General features: G+C 36.7%; 1 protein-coding gene across 10 annotated transcripts in view; it reads right to left on the bottom strand.

Moving 5' to 3' along the window:
* The window catches only part of KIAA0586 (KIAA0586 ortholog), a 113,370-nt gene that overhangs the window by 17,135 nt on the left and 80,198 nt on the right, over positions 1 to 16,037 (bottom strand). The window contains exon 30 of one of the 10 annotated variants that reach the window (XM_042943353.1): positions 5,623 to 5,777. The exons of 8 other annotated variants lie outside the window; for them this stretch is intronic. In XM_042943353.1, the coding sequence (XP_042799287.1) occupies positions 5,638 to 5,777 (140 nt within the window). In that variant the 3' untranslated portion in view covers positions 5,623 to 5,637. Of the gene's footprint in view, positions 1 to 5,622; positions 5,778 to 12,500; positions 12,825 to 16,037 lie in introns of those variants that run through there. One more of the 10 variants, XM_042943355.1, reaches the window with a different exon arrangement.

Raw genomic sequence — 16,037 nt, 5'->3', positions numbered from 1 at the left:
CGGTCTCTGCTTATATTACAAGCTGAATTCCCCTGCAAAAAGCAGGAAAGGAAAAACTAAAAAGTGTTATTTATTGAAGTGTTACATAGAGGAAATTAAGAATAAATGTGTCAGTTCTGCTAAAACTTTGTTAAAATTTTTCTCAGCACATGGAATCAACTCTCTCACATAATGATTAACAGAGGCAGTTTGTCTTGGGCTTATCAGTAAATGTATTTGTTAGACCCTGGGTTAACTTATGAAAAAAAAAGAGGTTGTTACCATTTCTATTATTAGGCGTACTGATAATTATTTTCACACTTCTTCAGAATCTGTCCATTTCTACCTTAATGGGATGCTTATATATATAAAGATATCAGCATAATGAATTGGCATAAATTTTCTAAGAAAAAAACAAGTAATTACATTTAATAAGTTTTACTTCATAAATAGATCTTGATATGATTTCAGAGAGTAAGACAAGGGCCAAATCATGCAGGGTCTTTTAGGTCAAAGTGAGCAGTCTGGACTTTATTCTGATGCAAAAAGAAGTCTTTGGAGGTTTCTGAGCTGGGAGTCATGTGATCTGACTCATATTTTTAAAAGATCACTCTTGCTTTGAGTGGATAATAGACAAGAGGGGAGCAAAAATGTATACAGGAGAGAACAGTTGAGAAATTTCTCAAGATAATACTAAGGTTGAAAAATGTTATGCTTAAAAAATCAACTGCACACCTGCAGAAGGCAGAAAACTTAGCTTGATATCAAGTCACTGAAAAAAACTCTTGGTCGGTTTTATTGGAACACTGGAAACCACAGTATCGAGCAACAGTATTTAATAACGTCTGTAAACATTGAGATAATCTAAGAGAAGAGAGGTTAACCTCTCCGAACCTCTGCTTTCCCAACTGTATAATAAAAGTAACAACAATAAGAAGAAAAACATCTGTACATATTCACAAGTTTGCTGTGAGAATGAGAGCTACGCTACATGAGACTTCTTTGTCATCTGTAAAGCACCTGACAAATGTTGGTTTCATTGTTGTGTGTTTGGGGAAGAAACAGATCTACCATACTTGGTGATGACTGGGTTCTGTCCCAGCAAAACTTTACACAAGATATATACAGACGGGAGTACGGTCAAATTAGTAAGGAGCTTGGGAACAATATTATATAAGGAAGAGTAAAAGGAACATGACACACAGACTTTGGATTATGATTGCTGCCATCAAAAACTTGAAACACTGTCCCACTGAAAGACCTAACACCCAAAAGGACAAAACTAGAACCAATAGTGAGAAGTTATGGAGAGGTGAATGTTAACACAGAAAGAATAATTAGTGCTTTCCAGCTGTAAAATGTACAGCAAACTAGCATGTTCCCTATACTGTGGGGTGATCATCTGTTTGGTCTAATTTCCCTTTTGCTGGCTCCCTCTCATTTCTCTCTTTAAATCTCGAAAGTGTCGGGATCTTAAACCTGGGATGCTTCTCTTCCCTTTCTGTACTCAGTCCTTAGGTCATCTCCTCCATACCCACAGCTTTAAATAGTGTCCACACAATCAACTCTCAGATTTATAACCCCAGTCCCAACCTCTTCCCTGAGCTCAAATAACAAACTGCCAACCTGATTCTTCACTTGGAGATTTATTAGGCTTCTCAAACTTCACATGCCCTATGCAGAATGACTGGTTTTCACCTCAGTCTTCCCAGTAAATGACACCATCATTCACCCGGTAACTTTTGGAAACTTAGGAGTAATTAATCCTTGCCTGTGCTATCTACTACACTACACATCTGATCCACTTTAATAAATAATTTTTGAAATGAACTCATTCTTCAGTAATTCTATCAGGTACACCATCAATATATAGAGCCGGAACGTGACCACTGCGACACCCCCACCGGGGCCCGTGCCACTACCATCTCTCATCTTGATTACCGCAAGTCTTCCGGTTGGTCTCCCTGTTCCCAGTACTGTCTTCCTATAGTGTGTTTTCCAGCTAGCTGCCAGGGTGATCTATTTAAAAATGTAAATTAGAATTTGCCATTCTCCTGCTCAAACCTTCCACAGGAATCTCATCATACTCAGAATAAAATCCAAATTCCTTCCCAGAGACTTACAGGGCTCCATGTGATCTGCCTACACTTCGTTTCCCATTTCCTATCACTGCCCCCCTTGCACACTCCCCTCCAGCCACGCTGGCCTTCTTGCTGGGTAAGAAACAGATCTACTATACTTAGTGATGACTGGGTTCTGTCCCAGCATAACTTTACGCAAGATATACTGACACATCAAGCTCATTCCCACCTCCAAACCTTCATTCTTCCTAATCCTTCTAGATGGAATACTCCTCCCCAGGGGTTTGCAAGATTTCCTCCTTCGGTTCATTCTCTGCAAATGCAACTCTTTCAAAAGAAACTTCTCCAACCAAATGTTTTAAAGCAGCAAACCACTCACCTTGTTCTCTTCATTATTCATGACCCTGCTTTATGACTTTTTAATTGACACTAGAAGTGCAAATCGCTATCGATGTTATTTTTTAAATAAATAAAGCAATACCTTTAAAAAATGTTTTGTTTTTATTTGGAAATAATATAAAACTTGGAGCAAAACTGCAAGAATAGTATAAAGAAAGAAAGCTCATATATCACTTACCCAGATTCACCACTGTTAACCTCTTCCCCTGTGTTTTAGGTTCGTGTGGTATTTATCCATGATTACATTCAGGTTATGCACTCTTGGGTAGAATACTACATGGAAATGTTGTGTCCTGCTCAGATATCCTACAAGGATAGCACACAGCGTTTATCTGCCCCCTATGGTAATATTAATTTTGACTGCCCAATCAATGTACTAGCTTTTGTTTTCCCTTTCAACTAATGAACCAATCTATGAGGAGATACTTTAAGACCACGCAAATATCCTTCTCCTCATTAAAACTTCCTTCTACATTTAGCATTCACTGAGGATTCTTGCCTGAGCTAATCTTTACTAGGGTGGTTGCAAAACGCTGGCTTTCCAATATTAGTGCTCACTCCACATTTGTCTGTTGACACTTGGCATTCTTCTGTAAACCCTTTATTTTTTTTCACAGCATTTATTGTCATCTGAAATTTTTGTAAATTTATTTAATATTTATAGGGATTTCAACTTTTATGTTTACTACAGTATCCCAAGGTGGTGAACAGTACCTGGCACATAACAACTACTCAAGAGTGAATGAATGAATGAATGAATGGAGAGAAAGAGAAAGAAAATTGTTAAAAAAAAAAAAAAAAAGGCCCCTGCACTAGATGGGACAATAGAGTCAACTAATACATTTGATCCAATACACATTTACTGAGAACCTACCATATAAGGTGCTGTGCTATAGAATGTAGGTGGAGCAGGGATGAATGAAATAAGGTGACTGTGTCTAGGAAATTTCCTTCCTAGAGAAGGAGACAGGCTGTAAGAAAATACTCTTACAGAATATGACACTAATGAGGGCTAGAAGTGAAATATATGCCAAACGGTATGGGCCCTTCAAGGACACAGAATGGATCAAGAATGTCTATAGGGGATGGGGATGTTGTGTCAGAGGGCAGGGGAGGGGATAGTTCTAAGTAAAGACACAGAAAAAGGCATGGGGGTGGGGGTGGGGTGGGAGCTCAGAAAATACAGGGAATAGGGGGATGAGGGGCTCAGAAGGAATAGAGTGATGAGGTGTGTATGGCTACACATCACCTGAAGGATCATGAAGCCCATCCCTCACTCTGCAGATGAAAAATAAATGATCCTGCTTATTCTACACTCATTCCCTGTCCCATTTGCTTCTCCCTTTTCTCACCTGAGTGCCATCCCTAACCTCTTCTTTCCTCTCCTCCCCCTTCCCTCTCCACTATCTCCTTACCCCCCTTTTCCCTTCTTCTATTCCCTCCCTTTCTTTTCTTTTCTTCTCTCAGGATGACATCTTTCCCCCCTCTCCCTCTGTCAAGAGTAGAATGAGGTGGGATCGAGGCTGCAGGTGGAAGTTACCTTTATAGAGGGAAAAAAGCATAGCTCTTTCTTCAATCCCAAAGTAAAAAATATGAAAAGACTAAAGTAGAGCTATAAGAATTTCGGGACAGAATAGCTATAAATCTTCACATTCGAAAGAACAGACCTCAGAAAAGCAAAAGCATGCATTAAAGGAGAATTGAGGGATAAACATGGGATTAAGGATTTGAGGTGAAGGGCTGGAATAGGTGCTATCTGGGAGTGAAGGTCAATATGAAATTAGTAAAAGAATTCCTGGGGAATGGCAAAAGTCCCACTCAAGCCCCACGGTTTGCTAACAGGCTATAATTACACAAATAGCATCATCATCTTGCAGGATTTGGTGAGCAGAGAACAAAATCAGAGACCCTTGAAAGCAGGAGGAATGCAGAGTGGGGATTAGCATAGATCAAAGAGACATCAAGTCTTGTATGGTGATTAAGACAGAACTGAAATGGGTCAACCATATAGGTCAGGCAAGATAGGAGGCCCCAGGAATAGCCAGTCAAGAGAAGTAAGACCAAGTAATTGGAGGTCCCACTACAGGTGGGAGAAAGAACACATGACCAAAGTGGTTCTGTTTAACTGAGGCACTAGCTACTTCACAGTATCTGCTCCGGTGTCCCATTATGCAAATTAGTCATGTTAGGGGAGGAAGGAAAAAAGAGGCATTAAGCTGTATAACGAATAAGACAATTATCCCTACACACTCCAAGGACCACAGCTGCTCATTATTCCAAATATATAGGCTCACCTTTGTTTACAGTTAGATGGGGAAAGGCTAGGGCCAAAGGCAAAAATTTGGGGGCATTTTACATAAATAAAATCTTATTCTATAGAACATCAATAATAATAGTGGTAAAAAGCAAAATTATTATGGATAAGAAACTTTATTAACTTTTCTACATAATAAAATAAATTATGTAAGTACAGGGGTGCCTGGGTGGCTCAGTCAGTTAAGCATCCGACTTTGGCTCAGGTCATGATCTCACGGTTCATGAGTTCAAGCCCTGCATCGGGCTCTGTGCTGACATCTTGGAGCCTGGAGTTTGTTTCAGAGTATGTGTCTCCCTCTCTCTCTCTGTCCCTCCTCCGCTCATGATCTGTCTCTCTCAAAAACAAATAAAAGTTTTTTAAAAAGTAAAATTTTAAAAAATTATGTAAGTACAATAAAAAGGAAAAAAAATGTTTACAAGAACAAAAAGGAAGGTTACTAGGGGTGACAATGAAATTATGTTGCCTTTTGCCATCAGAGGTGTATGGGGGGGGGGTGGTATTTCCTAAGAAATTTAGTCGTTTTTAATACCTTCATGTGTACCTGATACTGCCCCTAATCTTTTTTAATATATTTTTTTAGTTTATTTATTTATTTTGAGAGAGAGAGAGCACAAGCAGGGGAGGGGCAGAGAAAGAGGCCAAGAGAGAATCCTAAGTAGGCTCCACAGTCAGCGCAGAGCCCCACATGGGGCTCAAACCCATGAACCGCGAGATCATGACCTGAGCTGAATTCAAGAGTTGGTTGCCCAACCGACTGAACCACCACCTTGGCATCCTTGCCTCTAATCTTAATCTTTACTTTTAATCAGGATGCCACAGCTCAATTGTTGAGCTCCTGAGTTATCAGTTTCTCTCTTGGATTTAAAGATGAGAGAATTGCTGACAGAATGAATTTACTAAGATACTCACTTGCCAATAGATAGGATTACAGATTGGAAATCCCCTTGGTTTAATAAGCTTCAGTATATTTAGTTGCCCAGCATGCAAGTCAATGGAAAGTTCTGTAAAATAACCCAAGATTTTATATATATCTTCAATATGTTCACTGGAGAGTGAAAAATTGTGTTGAAAATCAGTTTATCTCCCTAACACTGTACAGACATGTCCCATCTATAACATTTTCTTGCAAACATCCTTAAAACTCAGGACCAATTAGAGGTTCAATTCCTAGCTGTTAAATAAGAGCTGATTACAACATGAGTATTCCAAAAGGAGAAGTGTCCTAGAGACAATCCTGCTAATCACGGCTAATATTTTCATAGCTCTTAATACGTGTCAGGTCCTATTCTAACTGCACTGCATGTCTCTACTATATCAACACACACACACACAGACATTAAGTATCTTACCCAAGGTCACCAGCTAAGGATTAGCGGAGCTAGGATTTGAACCCAAGGCAGTCTGACTCCAGAGTACAAGCTTTATGTTGTAGTGCTTCTAATTCTATAGTAGAACAGAAGTCACAAGACTATCTGGAGTCATTAAGCAGTATTTCACAAAGGGTGGTCTTCCTCCTCCTGTATCAAAATCACCAGGGATCCCAGTTAACATTCTGATTCCCAGGCCACACCTCAGGCAAACAATCAAATTCTCAGGGAGAGGTGGGGATCTAGATTGAATTCAGAGTGCCAGAGATTCCTACGTCTGTGAAGGTTTGACAACCACTGTATTAGAGACTAACAAAGAAACAATCTAGTCGTAGTTCATCCTGTAAGTATAGTAAGTCTATATTACTTCTCTATTCTAATTCATTCTGAATTGAAATAACCAAGCTTCTTTTTTTATTTAGGGTAGAAGTGGGTTAGTAGAATAACCTGTTAGTTGAAATAATCTATCTAATTTTGTTTTATTTATATAAAACTAAATTTGCCAAAAAATTAAAAGATTATTATATTGATTAGAAGAATAGCATTTATAACACATTAACTTATAACTGCAATTAGTTTTCTTTGGGGAATGGCAGTGTAGTATAATAGAAATATTCAGAAATATTTCAGTAATATTCAGAAATATTACTGATCTAAGAAGATCAGACTCTACCACTAATCGGAGTTATGATCTTTGGTTCTATTGAACTGCATGGTTCCTCTGCCTTCAAGACTTATGAATCTAGGGGCGCCTGGGTGGCTCAGTCAGTTGAGCGTCCAGCTTTGGCTCTGGTCATGATCTCACAGTCCGTGAGTTTGAGCCGGGCATCAAGCTCTCTTGCTGTTGGCACACAGCCTGCCTCAGATCCTCTGTTTCCCTCTCTCTCTGCCCCTCCCCCCGTTTGCACACTCTCTCTTCTCAAAAATAAGTAAGTAAACTTAAAAAAAAAAAAAAAGACAAATCTACCTCACTGATAACCTACATTTACCTGTACAATTATTACTTTGGAAAATTAAATTATTCTTTAGTGGCTGATGAATAAAAAGGGCACTAAGTTAATCTATTACCTTAAATTATATTTTACATCAATTTGATTTCAATAAAAAATCATAAAACCTTTAAAGTCAGGTTTCAGGAAGTCTGGCTAAGGACAATGAAGGGGTTGCAGAGGTTTCTGGAATGTTGGCGAGTCTTCAAAAACAATGCTGGTGTATGCTTTTGGTGAGATGTGTTTAACGTCAAAGACTTGAGAAAAATCTAAGCTCTCCATGTACAGTGTACAATTAATTCTACAACAGGAAAATTAAATAATTTCCAAACTTAAAACTCTTACAAAGAAAAGGAAATTACTTTTAGTGCCAACAAGTGAAAATGTTATGGAAATCCTTGAGCAGTTTTCATTGTCTTATTTAACAGATCTTCCAGATCAATCCTTTTATATATTTTGCTCATTCTGATGGAATATCCTTAGTTACGCACATTTATCTCCATGATTACATATATGTGTGTGTGAATAAAGAATTATATATAATATATATTCTTTTACAAAGGTGTAAATCCTTTCTTGTAGGAATAAACAGCTGAAATAATCATCTGTGTTAAAAATCCATTAATGTGCCAGAAGAGTATCTTTTCTCCCATGGATTATGCCCCCCGCCCTCCAAACATCCTCACATAAAATGGAAGAAATGTATACACATAAAGACAGTCAGCAGTGGACCGAACACGTGTTTTTTTCATCACTATAAGAAAAAAGTGACAATTTGACAGTACGATTACATAAAGTTGTTTCTCTTTTCATATTTAATAGCATTCTAACAAATTATTGGAAATGCAGTGATTTCAAAAATTATTCCTCTTAACCACCCTTTTCTTCTCTTTATCCCTTGAGAGTAGTTGCTTTGTCTTATTCCTCCTTCTAGGTCCACAGTGCCTTCTACAGTCCTAAACATGGAAAGCATGCTGGGAAAGGTTGACCAAAGAATGAATATACACTGGAATATTATTTAGCCATAAAGAGGAATGAAGTAATGATATGTGCTACACTATGAACGAACCCTGAAAACGTGTTAAGAAGCCAGACACCAAAGTCACATATTGTATGATTCTGTTTATATAAAATGTACAGAGTGGGTAAATCCATAGAGACAGAAAGCATGTTAGTAGTTTCCAGGAACTGGGGGAGAGGAGAAAAGAAAAGGAATACTAAGAGGTATGGGGTTTCTTTTTAGAACAAAGGAAAGGTTCTGGGATTAGATAATGGCCATGGTTCCATAACTTTAAAAAAAATACTAAAAACCACTAAATTGTACATTTTGGGGCACCTGGGTGGCTCAGTTGGTTGAGAGGCCAACTTCGGCTCAGGTCATGATCTCACAGTTTGTGAGTTCGAGCCTCGCGAGCCTCTCTGACAGCACAGAGCCTGGAGCCTGCTTCTGTGTCTCCCTCTCTCCCCCACTAACGCTCTGTCTCTTGCTCTCTCTAGAAAATAAATAAAACCATCAAAAAGATTTTTTTACTTGTATACTTTAAAAAGGATAATTTTAAAATAAGAATTATATCTCAATTTTTAAAAACAGAATGAATGAATGATGCCATACTATTCTCTTTTCCTCTAGAGTTCAAGAAGACTGCCCACTGACTAATATGTAACCTGATTTAACTCTTCCTACCCTTGGGCAAAGTCTTGGCTACCCCCACCCTGCTCAACTAATTTGTCCTTGAAGAATAAGAAAACATTAACACTACAAAAGAAATCATACAATGTTTTAGAAAAGCAGGTAAAAATCTAAAAGCAGCCTTTAGATTATTCCACTATAGCTCACTATCTACATTAAAGGTGTCAGTAATTAGAAAACAATTGGGATGATATATTCTCTTTTCTCTCTTTTCTTCTTTCTTCTTTTTACTAAATAACAGAATTAAATGTTTGTGATCAGTAGCAACTGATATTTAAGTTTGATTCAATAAATACTTATTGATTACTGTGCATTAAACACATTGGGAAACATCATCTCTTAAATAACAAACAAGATAACCTATCTTAACAAACAAACCACAGAACTATCAGTTTCTCAGACCTTCTGAATAATCAGTCTAGGCAATGTAGAGATGATAAAGGCAGTTCCTTCCGGAAAGCTGTTAAGTCACATAATAAATATGTATTAAATGCTTACTCCACAAAATGGTATGAAACAAGGAAAAGAATATCAGTTTTGCACTCAGGTAGGTAAGGGCTAGAATTCTATATCTTCAGTTTCTAAAACTGTGCTATGGGAAAGTTAGTTATCCTTCACGAACTTTATCCTTTTTTTTATAAAAGAAAAGGGGAATGGAACTACCTAAATGTCATGGTATTTTGAGGAATAAATGAGATAAAAGAGAGTACCTAGCAGGCTGATAGCAGAAATTATCAGTGAAACTATGATCATGTTCAGGGCACAAAAAAGCTGGGGTTGGAGTTAAAGATAAATAAGTCATTTGCAATTGGAGGTTCAGTAAGGACTCAGAAAAATGGAGCTAGATGTTGAAAAAGAAGTTTGTAGACATGCAAAGTGGGGAAAGAAGAAAATTATACATAAAAGGAAGATAACATGCAAAAACATCAAGGCTTAGAAGTGTAGTGGGGCGGGGCGCCTGGGTGGCTCCATTGTCGGCTAAGTGTCTGACTTCAGCTCAGGTCATGATCTCACAGTTTATGGGTTCGAGCCCTGTGTCAGTATCAGTGCTGACTCTCAGAGCCTGGAGCCTGCTTCGGATTCTGTGTCTCCCTCTCCCTCTGCCCTTCCCCTGCTCATTCTCTGTCTCTCAAAAATAAGTTAACTTTAACAAAAAGTTTTTTAAAAAAAGTGTAGTGTGTGAGAGAACTCAGTATTTATTGAACTGGACTGGGTTAATGATACATTATATTGGATATTGGATGTGCCAGTAAAAAGTTTTGAGCTGACACTTCTTTCTTTTCTGAAATCTAAACATGTATTTTCAGATTAGCACATACTGTCTTCTCTTGTGTTGCTAGTTGGTTGCTATTAATTACAAAGCTTAAATGTCTCAGGCTTCTAGCTTGAATAAAATGTATTCTCAAATAAATACCTACAAATCCAATGTATATTATAGTGAAGATACAATGTATTATAAAAGTATAGCCAACTATCTCCTCCTGAAGTGTTAAATACAGAAAAAAAGATGTGAATAATTGTGTGTAAAATACTCAGTGTCACATTTAAACACCTTTTAACAACAAAACCTTTTATACATTCCCATATAACAAACTTTTAACAAAAGTTAACTAAGAAAATTCATAATAGAAAAGGGTCAGTAATATTTAAGTTAGCTTTACTGAAGCATAATTCATACCCAGTAAGATTTACTTTTTTTTTTTTTTTGAGAAAGAGAGAGAGGAAAAGAAAGGTCACTAGAGAACAAGGGGGGGGGGGGGGGAGAGAGAGAGAAAGAGAATATCCCACAAGGGACAGAGAGAGAAGTGGGGCTCACCGGGGGCTCGTGTTTTACCCCAAAAGGGGCTCATGCTCACCCAATGGGGGCATGAGCTCACCCGATGTGGGACTCAAACTCACGAACTGTGAAATCAATGACTGAGCCACCCAGGTGCCCAAGATTCACTCTTGACAAACACATGGTTATATAACCACCACCACAATCCAGATCTAGAACATCTATATCACCTCCAAAATTCCTCCTGCCATTTGTAGTCAAACCCTGCTCTCACTCCTAGAAGCCACTGATCTGTTCTCCTAATATAGATACTTTTGTTTTTTCCCAAATGTCATATAGCTGTAATTGTCACATAAATACGGTATGAAGGCTTTTGAATTTGGCTTCTTTCGTTTTATATAAAACAATGAGACTCATCCATGCTTTTATGTATATCAGCATTTCATTCCTTTTTGTTGCTGAGTTCCATTGTATGGATGTACCATACATTGCTTATCCATTCACTTGTTGGAGGACATCTAGGTTCACTTCTTGGTAATCATAAATGAAACTGCTAAAAATTGAGTACAGGTTTTATGTGAATATAAGTTTTCAGTTCTCTTGAGTAAATACCTAGTATATGGACTGCTGGGTTGTATAACAAATTTATATTTAATTTTAGAAGAAACTGCCAAACTGTTTTTCCAAGGTGGCTGTAGCATTTTGCACTCCACCAGCAATGTACAAGAATAAGAATTGCTCGGCCTTCTCATCAATGCGTGATGTTACCAGTTTCTTTGATTTCAGCCGACCTAATGGGTAGTTAGTGGTATCTACGTTTTAGTTTGCACCTCCCATTAGTAACTAATGATGTTTAACATCTTTCTGTGTGCTCATTTGTCATCCATATAACTTTTTTTAGTGAAGTGTCTATTCAAATCTCTAAACTCATTTTTGAAATTGGGTTGTTCATTTTCCTACTACTGAGTTTTATGTTTTTAAAACATATTTTGGATTCAAGTTCTTTATCAAAAAGTGGATTTGCAAATATTTTCTCCTAATCTGTAGTTTATCCTATTTCATTCCCTTAACAGTGTCTTTTGAAAAAGTTTTTATTTTCATTAAATCCAATCAATCAATATATGCTTCTAGGAACTATGACTTTTCTATAACATCTTAAAAATCTTTGCCCAACCACAGGTCACAAAGATTTTCTCCTATTTTTCTTTTAGAAGTTTTAGTGCTTTTGGCTTTACATTTAGATTTAGGATCCATTTTGAGCTAATGTTTGTAATGTTTGTGAGATATGGGTCATGGTTCATTTTCTTGCACATAGGTGACCACTTGACCCAACACAATTTGTTGAGATCATCCTTTCTTCATTCAGTTCTTTGCTATTTGTGAAAAACCAATTGATTATAAATGTATGGACTATTTTTGGATTCTATACTCTATTCCACTGATCTATCTACCTGTTAATCTTTATGCCAATACTACATTATCATGATTACTGTAGCTTTAGAAAATGTTTTAAAGCCATAGTGTAAATCCTCCAACCTCTTCTTTTTAAAAGTTATTTTGGCTATTCCAGGCCTTCTGCATTTCCTTATGAGCTTATCAATATCTACCAAAACCTTATTAGAATTTTGACTGAGATTGCACTGAATCTATGGATCAATTTGGGGAGAACTGACTTCTTAATTTTGAGTCTTATCCATTTATAGGTCTTTGATTTCTCTCATCAGATGTTTTTGTAGTTTTTAGCACACAAATCATGAAAATATTTCATTAGATTTATACCTAAATATTTCACATTTATGTTGCTATGATAAACTATAGTTTTTAATTACAATTTCCAATTTTTCATTGCTAGCTCAAAGAAATATCACTGATTTTTGTACATTGATATTGTAGCCCCTGTGAACTTGATAAACATGTTGGTTCCAGTAGGTTTTTTTGTAGGCCTTGTGGCACTTTATATAATCATGCATTACCAAATAGAAGTAAGTTTATTTCTTCCTTTCTAATCTGTATGCCTTTTTTCATTTTTCTTGCATCACTGTATTGACTAGAACAGCCAGTATGATTTTGAAAAGGAGTAATGAGAGCAGACCTCATTGCTTGTTTCCAGTTTTACTAGGAAAGCATTTAGTCTTTCACCATCATGTGTGATATTGACTATAGGTTTCTTGTAATGTCTTTCCTTTATCATGTTGAGAAAGATTCCTCTGATTCTTGGTTGAATACTGTAATCATAAAAAGATGTTGAATACTGTCAAAAGCTTTTCTAGATCTATTGAGAAAATCACATTTTTTTTTTTTTAAGTCTATTCATATAGTGAATTACATTGCTTTTTGAATGGTGAACCAACCTTTCTTTCCTGAGATAACCCACCTGGTCCACTTACTGTCTTTCTATATATTGTTGGATTCAATTTGCTAATATTTTATAGAGAAATTTTTTGTCTATGTTCATGAGAGATATTGGTCTATAAATTTCTTTTCCAGAAATGTCTTTGTCTGGTTTTGGTATCAGGGTAATGGTAAAAAGAGTTCTTTTCTCTTCTATTTTCTGGGAGAGTTTGAGTAGAACTGGCATTATTTCTCTCTTAAATATCTGGTAGAATTCTCCAGTGAAACAATCTGAGCCTCAAGTTTTCTTTATTGGAGCATTTTAAGCTAAAAATTCATTTTTTCTTTAACAAATATAAGATTACTTAGTTTATTATCAGCTTCTTCTCAAGTTAGATAAAATTTTTCCATTTTACCAATGTTGCCAAATTTATGAGCATAAAGATACTAATATTACTTTATAATCTCTTTAATTTCCATAGGATCTGTACTGATTTCCTCTCTCTAACTTCTAATACTAATGATTCATGTGTTTTCTCCTTTTTCCCTCATCATCCTGGCTAAGGTTTATTGATTTACCACTCATTTCAAAGAACCAGCTTTTGGTTTCACTGGGTTTCTATTATGTTTAGGTTTTCAATTTCATTCTGTTCTTTTCCTTCCTTCTGTTTATTAGAAGTTTAATTGCCCTTCTTTTTCAGGTTTCCTCCATTAGAGGTTTAGAGCACTGATTTTAGACCTTTCTCTTCTATTATCATGTAAGCATTTATGCCATAAAATTCCCTCTAATCACTGCTTCAGCAGCATCCCATGAATTTTGGTACGTGGTGCTTCCATTTCTATTCAGTTAAAAATATTTCTTTTTTTCTTTTAATTTTTTGAGAGACAGACACAGAGAGCAAGCGATGGGGTGGGGGGGTGGGGGGAGAGTGAGGGAGACACAGAATCTGAAGCAGGCTCCAGGCTCTGAGTTGTCAGCACAGAGCCTGATGTGGGGCTCAAACCCACAAACTGTAAGATCATGACCTGAGCCGTAGCTGGATGCTCTACTGAATGAGCCACCCAGGTGCCCCAAGTTCAAAATAGTTCTAATTCCCTTTGTAATTTCCTTTTTGACCCAAGGTTTATTAAAATGTGTGCAATTTAATTTCCAAATATTTAGGAATGTTCCAGGAATCTTTGTTATTCATTTTCATTTTCATTCCACTGAGGTCAGAGAATATATTTTGTATGATTTTAACAGTTTTAAATTTACTGAGGTTTGTTTCATGATACAGAATATTGTCAATCTTGGTTAATGTTTCAAGTTTACTTAGGAAGTAAAATCAGCTTTTTAAAAAAAATTTAAGTTTATCTATTTATTTTGATAGAGAGAAAAAGCATCAGTGAAGGAAGGGTAGACAGAGAGAGAATCCTAAGCAGGCTCCGCACTGTCAGCATGGAGCCTGATGCAGGGCTTGAACCCATGAACTGTGAGATTCTGACCTGAGCTGAAGTTGAACACTTAACTGAGCCACCCAGGTGCCCCCAAATCAGCTTTTTATCAACTAGGTCCAATGGTCAATATTGTTGCTTAGATCTTCTACACTCTTATTTATTTTATTTTTATTTTTTTATCAATTTTTTTTAATTTAAATTTTGGTTAGTTAACATACAGTGAAATATTGGTTTCAGGAGCAGAATTCAGTGATTTATCATTTACATACAACACTCAGTGCTCACCACAACAGGTGCCCTCTTTAATGCCCATCACCCATCTAGCCCATCCCTCCCCCCCATCAACCCTCAGTCTGTTCTCTATTGTTAAGAGTCTTTTGTGGTGTGTTTCCCTCTCTTCTTCCCTGCACCCTTCCCATATGTTCATCTGTTTTGTTTCTTAAATTCTACATATGAGTAAAATCATATGGTATTTGTTTTTCTTTGATTGATTTATCTCACTTACCATAATACATTCTAGCTCCATCCACGTTGTTGCAATTGGCAAGATTTCATTCTTTTTGATAGCTGAATAATATATATATACCACATCTTCTTTATCCATTCATCAGTTGATGGACATTTGGGCTCTCTCCATATTTTGGCTATTGTTGATAATCCTGCTATAAACATTGGGGTGCTTGTACTCCTTTGCATCTGTATTTTTTGTATCTTCACAAAATAAAATGCTTTTGCACAGTGAAGGAAACCATCAACAAAAACAAAAAGGTGACCTACTAAATGGGAGAAGATATTTGCAAATGATATATCCAATAAGGGGTAATATCCAAAATAAAGAAAGAACCTATATACCTCAACACTAAAAACCAATCTGATTTAAAAATAGGCAGAGGATTTAAATAAACATTTTTCTAAAAAAGACAAGTGGCCAACAGAAACATGTAAAGATGCTCAACATCCCTAATCATCAGGGAAATGCAGATCAAAGCCACAATGAGATATCACCTCACACCTGTCAGAATGACTAAAATAAAAAAGGACAAGAAATAACAAGTGTTGGCAAGGATGTAGAGAAAAAGGTACATTGTTGGTGGGAATGTATATTGGTACAGCCACTGTGGAAAATATGAGGTCCTCAAAAAATTAAAAATAGAAATATCATGTGATCCAACAATTCCACTACTGGATACTTATCCAAATAAAACAAAAATACAAATTCAAAAAGATATTTGCACCTCTATGTTTATTGCAGCTTATTTATAACAGCCAAGACACGGAAACAATGTTAAGTCCCCATTGACAAATGGATAAGAAAGATCTCTCTCTCTCTCTCTCTCTCTCTCTCTCTCTCTCTCTCTCTCACACACACACACACACACACACACACATACACACAAACACAGGAATATTACATAGCAATAAAAAAGGGTAAGATTGTGCTATGTGAAACAACAAGGATGGACCCAGAGGGTATTATGCTAAGTGAAGGAAGTCAGACTGAGAAAGACAAATATGTATGATTTCACTCTTATGTGTAATCTAAAAAAATAAAACAAGTGAATAAGCAGAATCAGACCTATAAATATAGAGAATAAACTGATGGTTGCTAGAAGGAAGGGTCGGGGGGGAGATAGGCAAAACAGTTAATAGGGGGGAGTGGGAGAATCAGG

Source organism: Panthera leo, chromosome B3 (assembly GCF_018350215.1).
Source record: "Panthera leo isolate Ple1 chromosome B3, P.leo_Ple1_pat1.1, whole genome shotgun sequence".
Taxonomy (NCBI): Eukaryota; Metazoa; Chordata; class Mammalia; order Carnivora; family Felidae; genus Panthera; species Panthera leo.
This window is presented reverse-complemented; position numbering and strand designations above follow the sequence as displayed.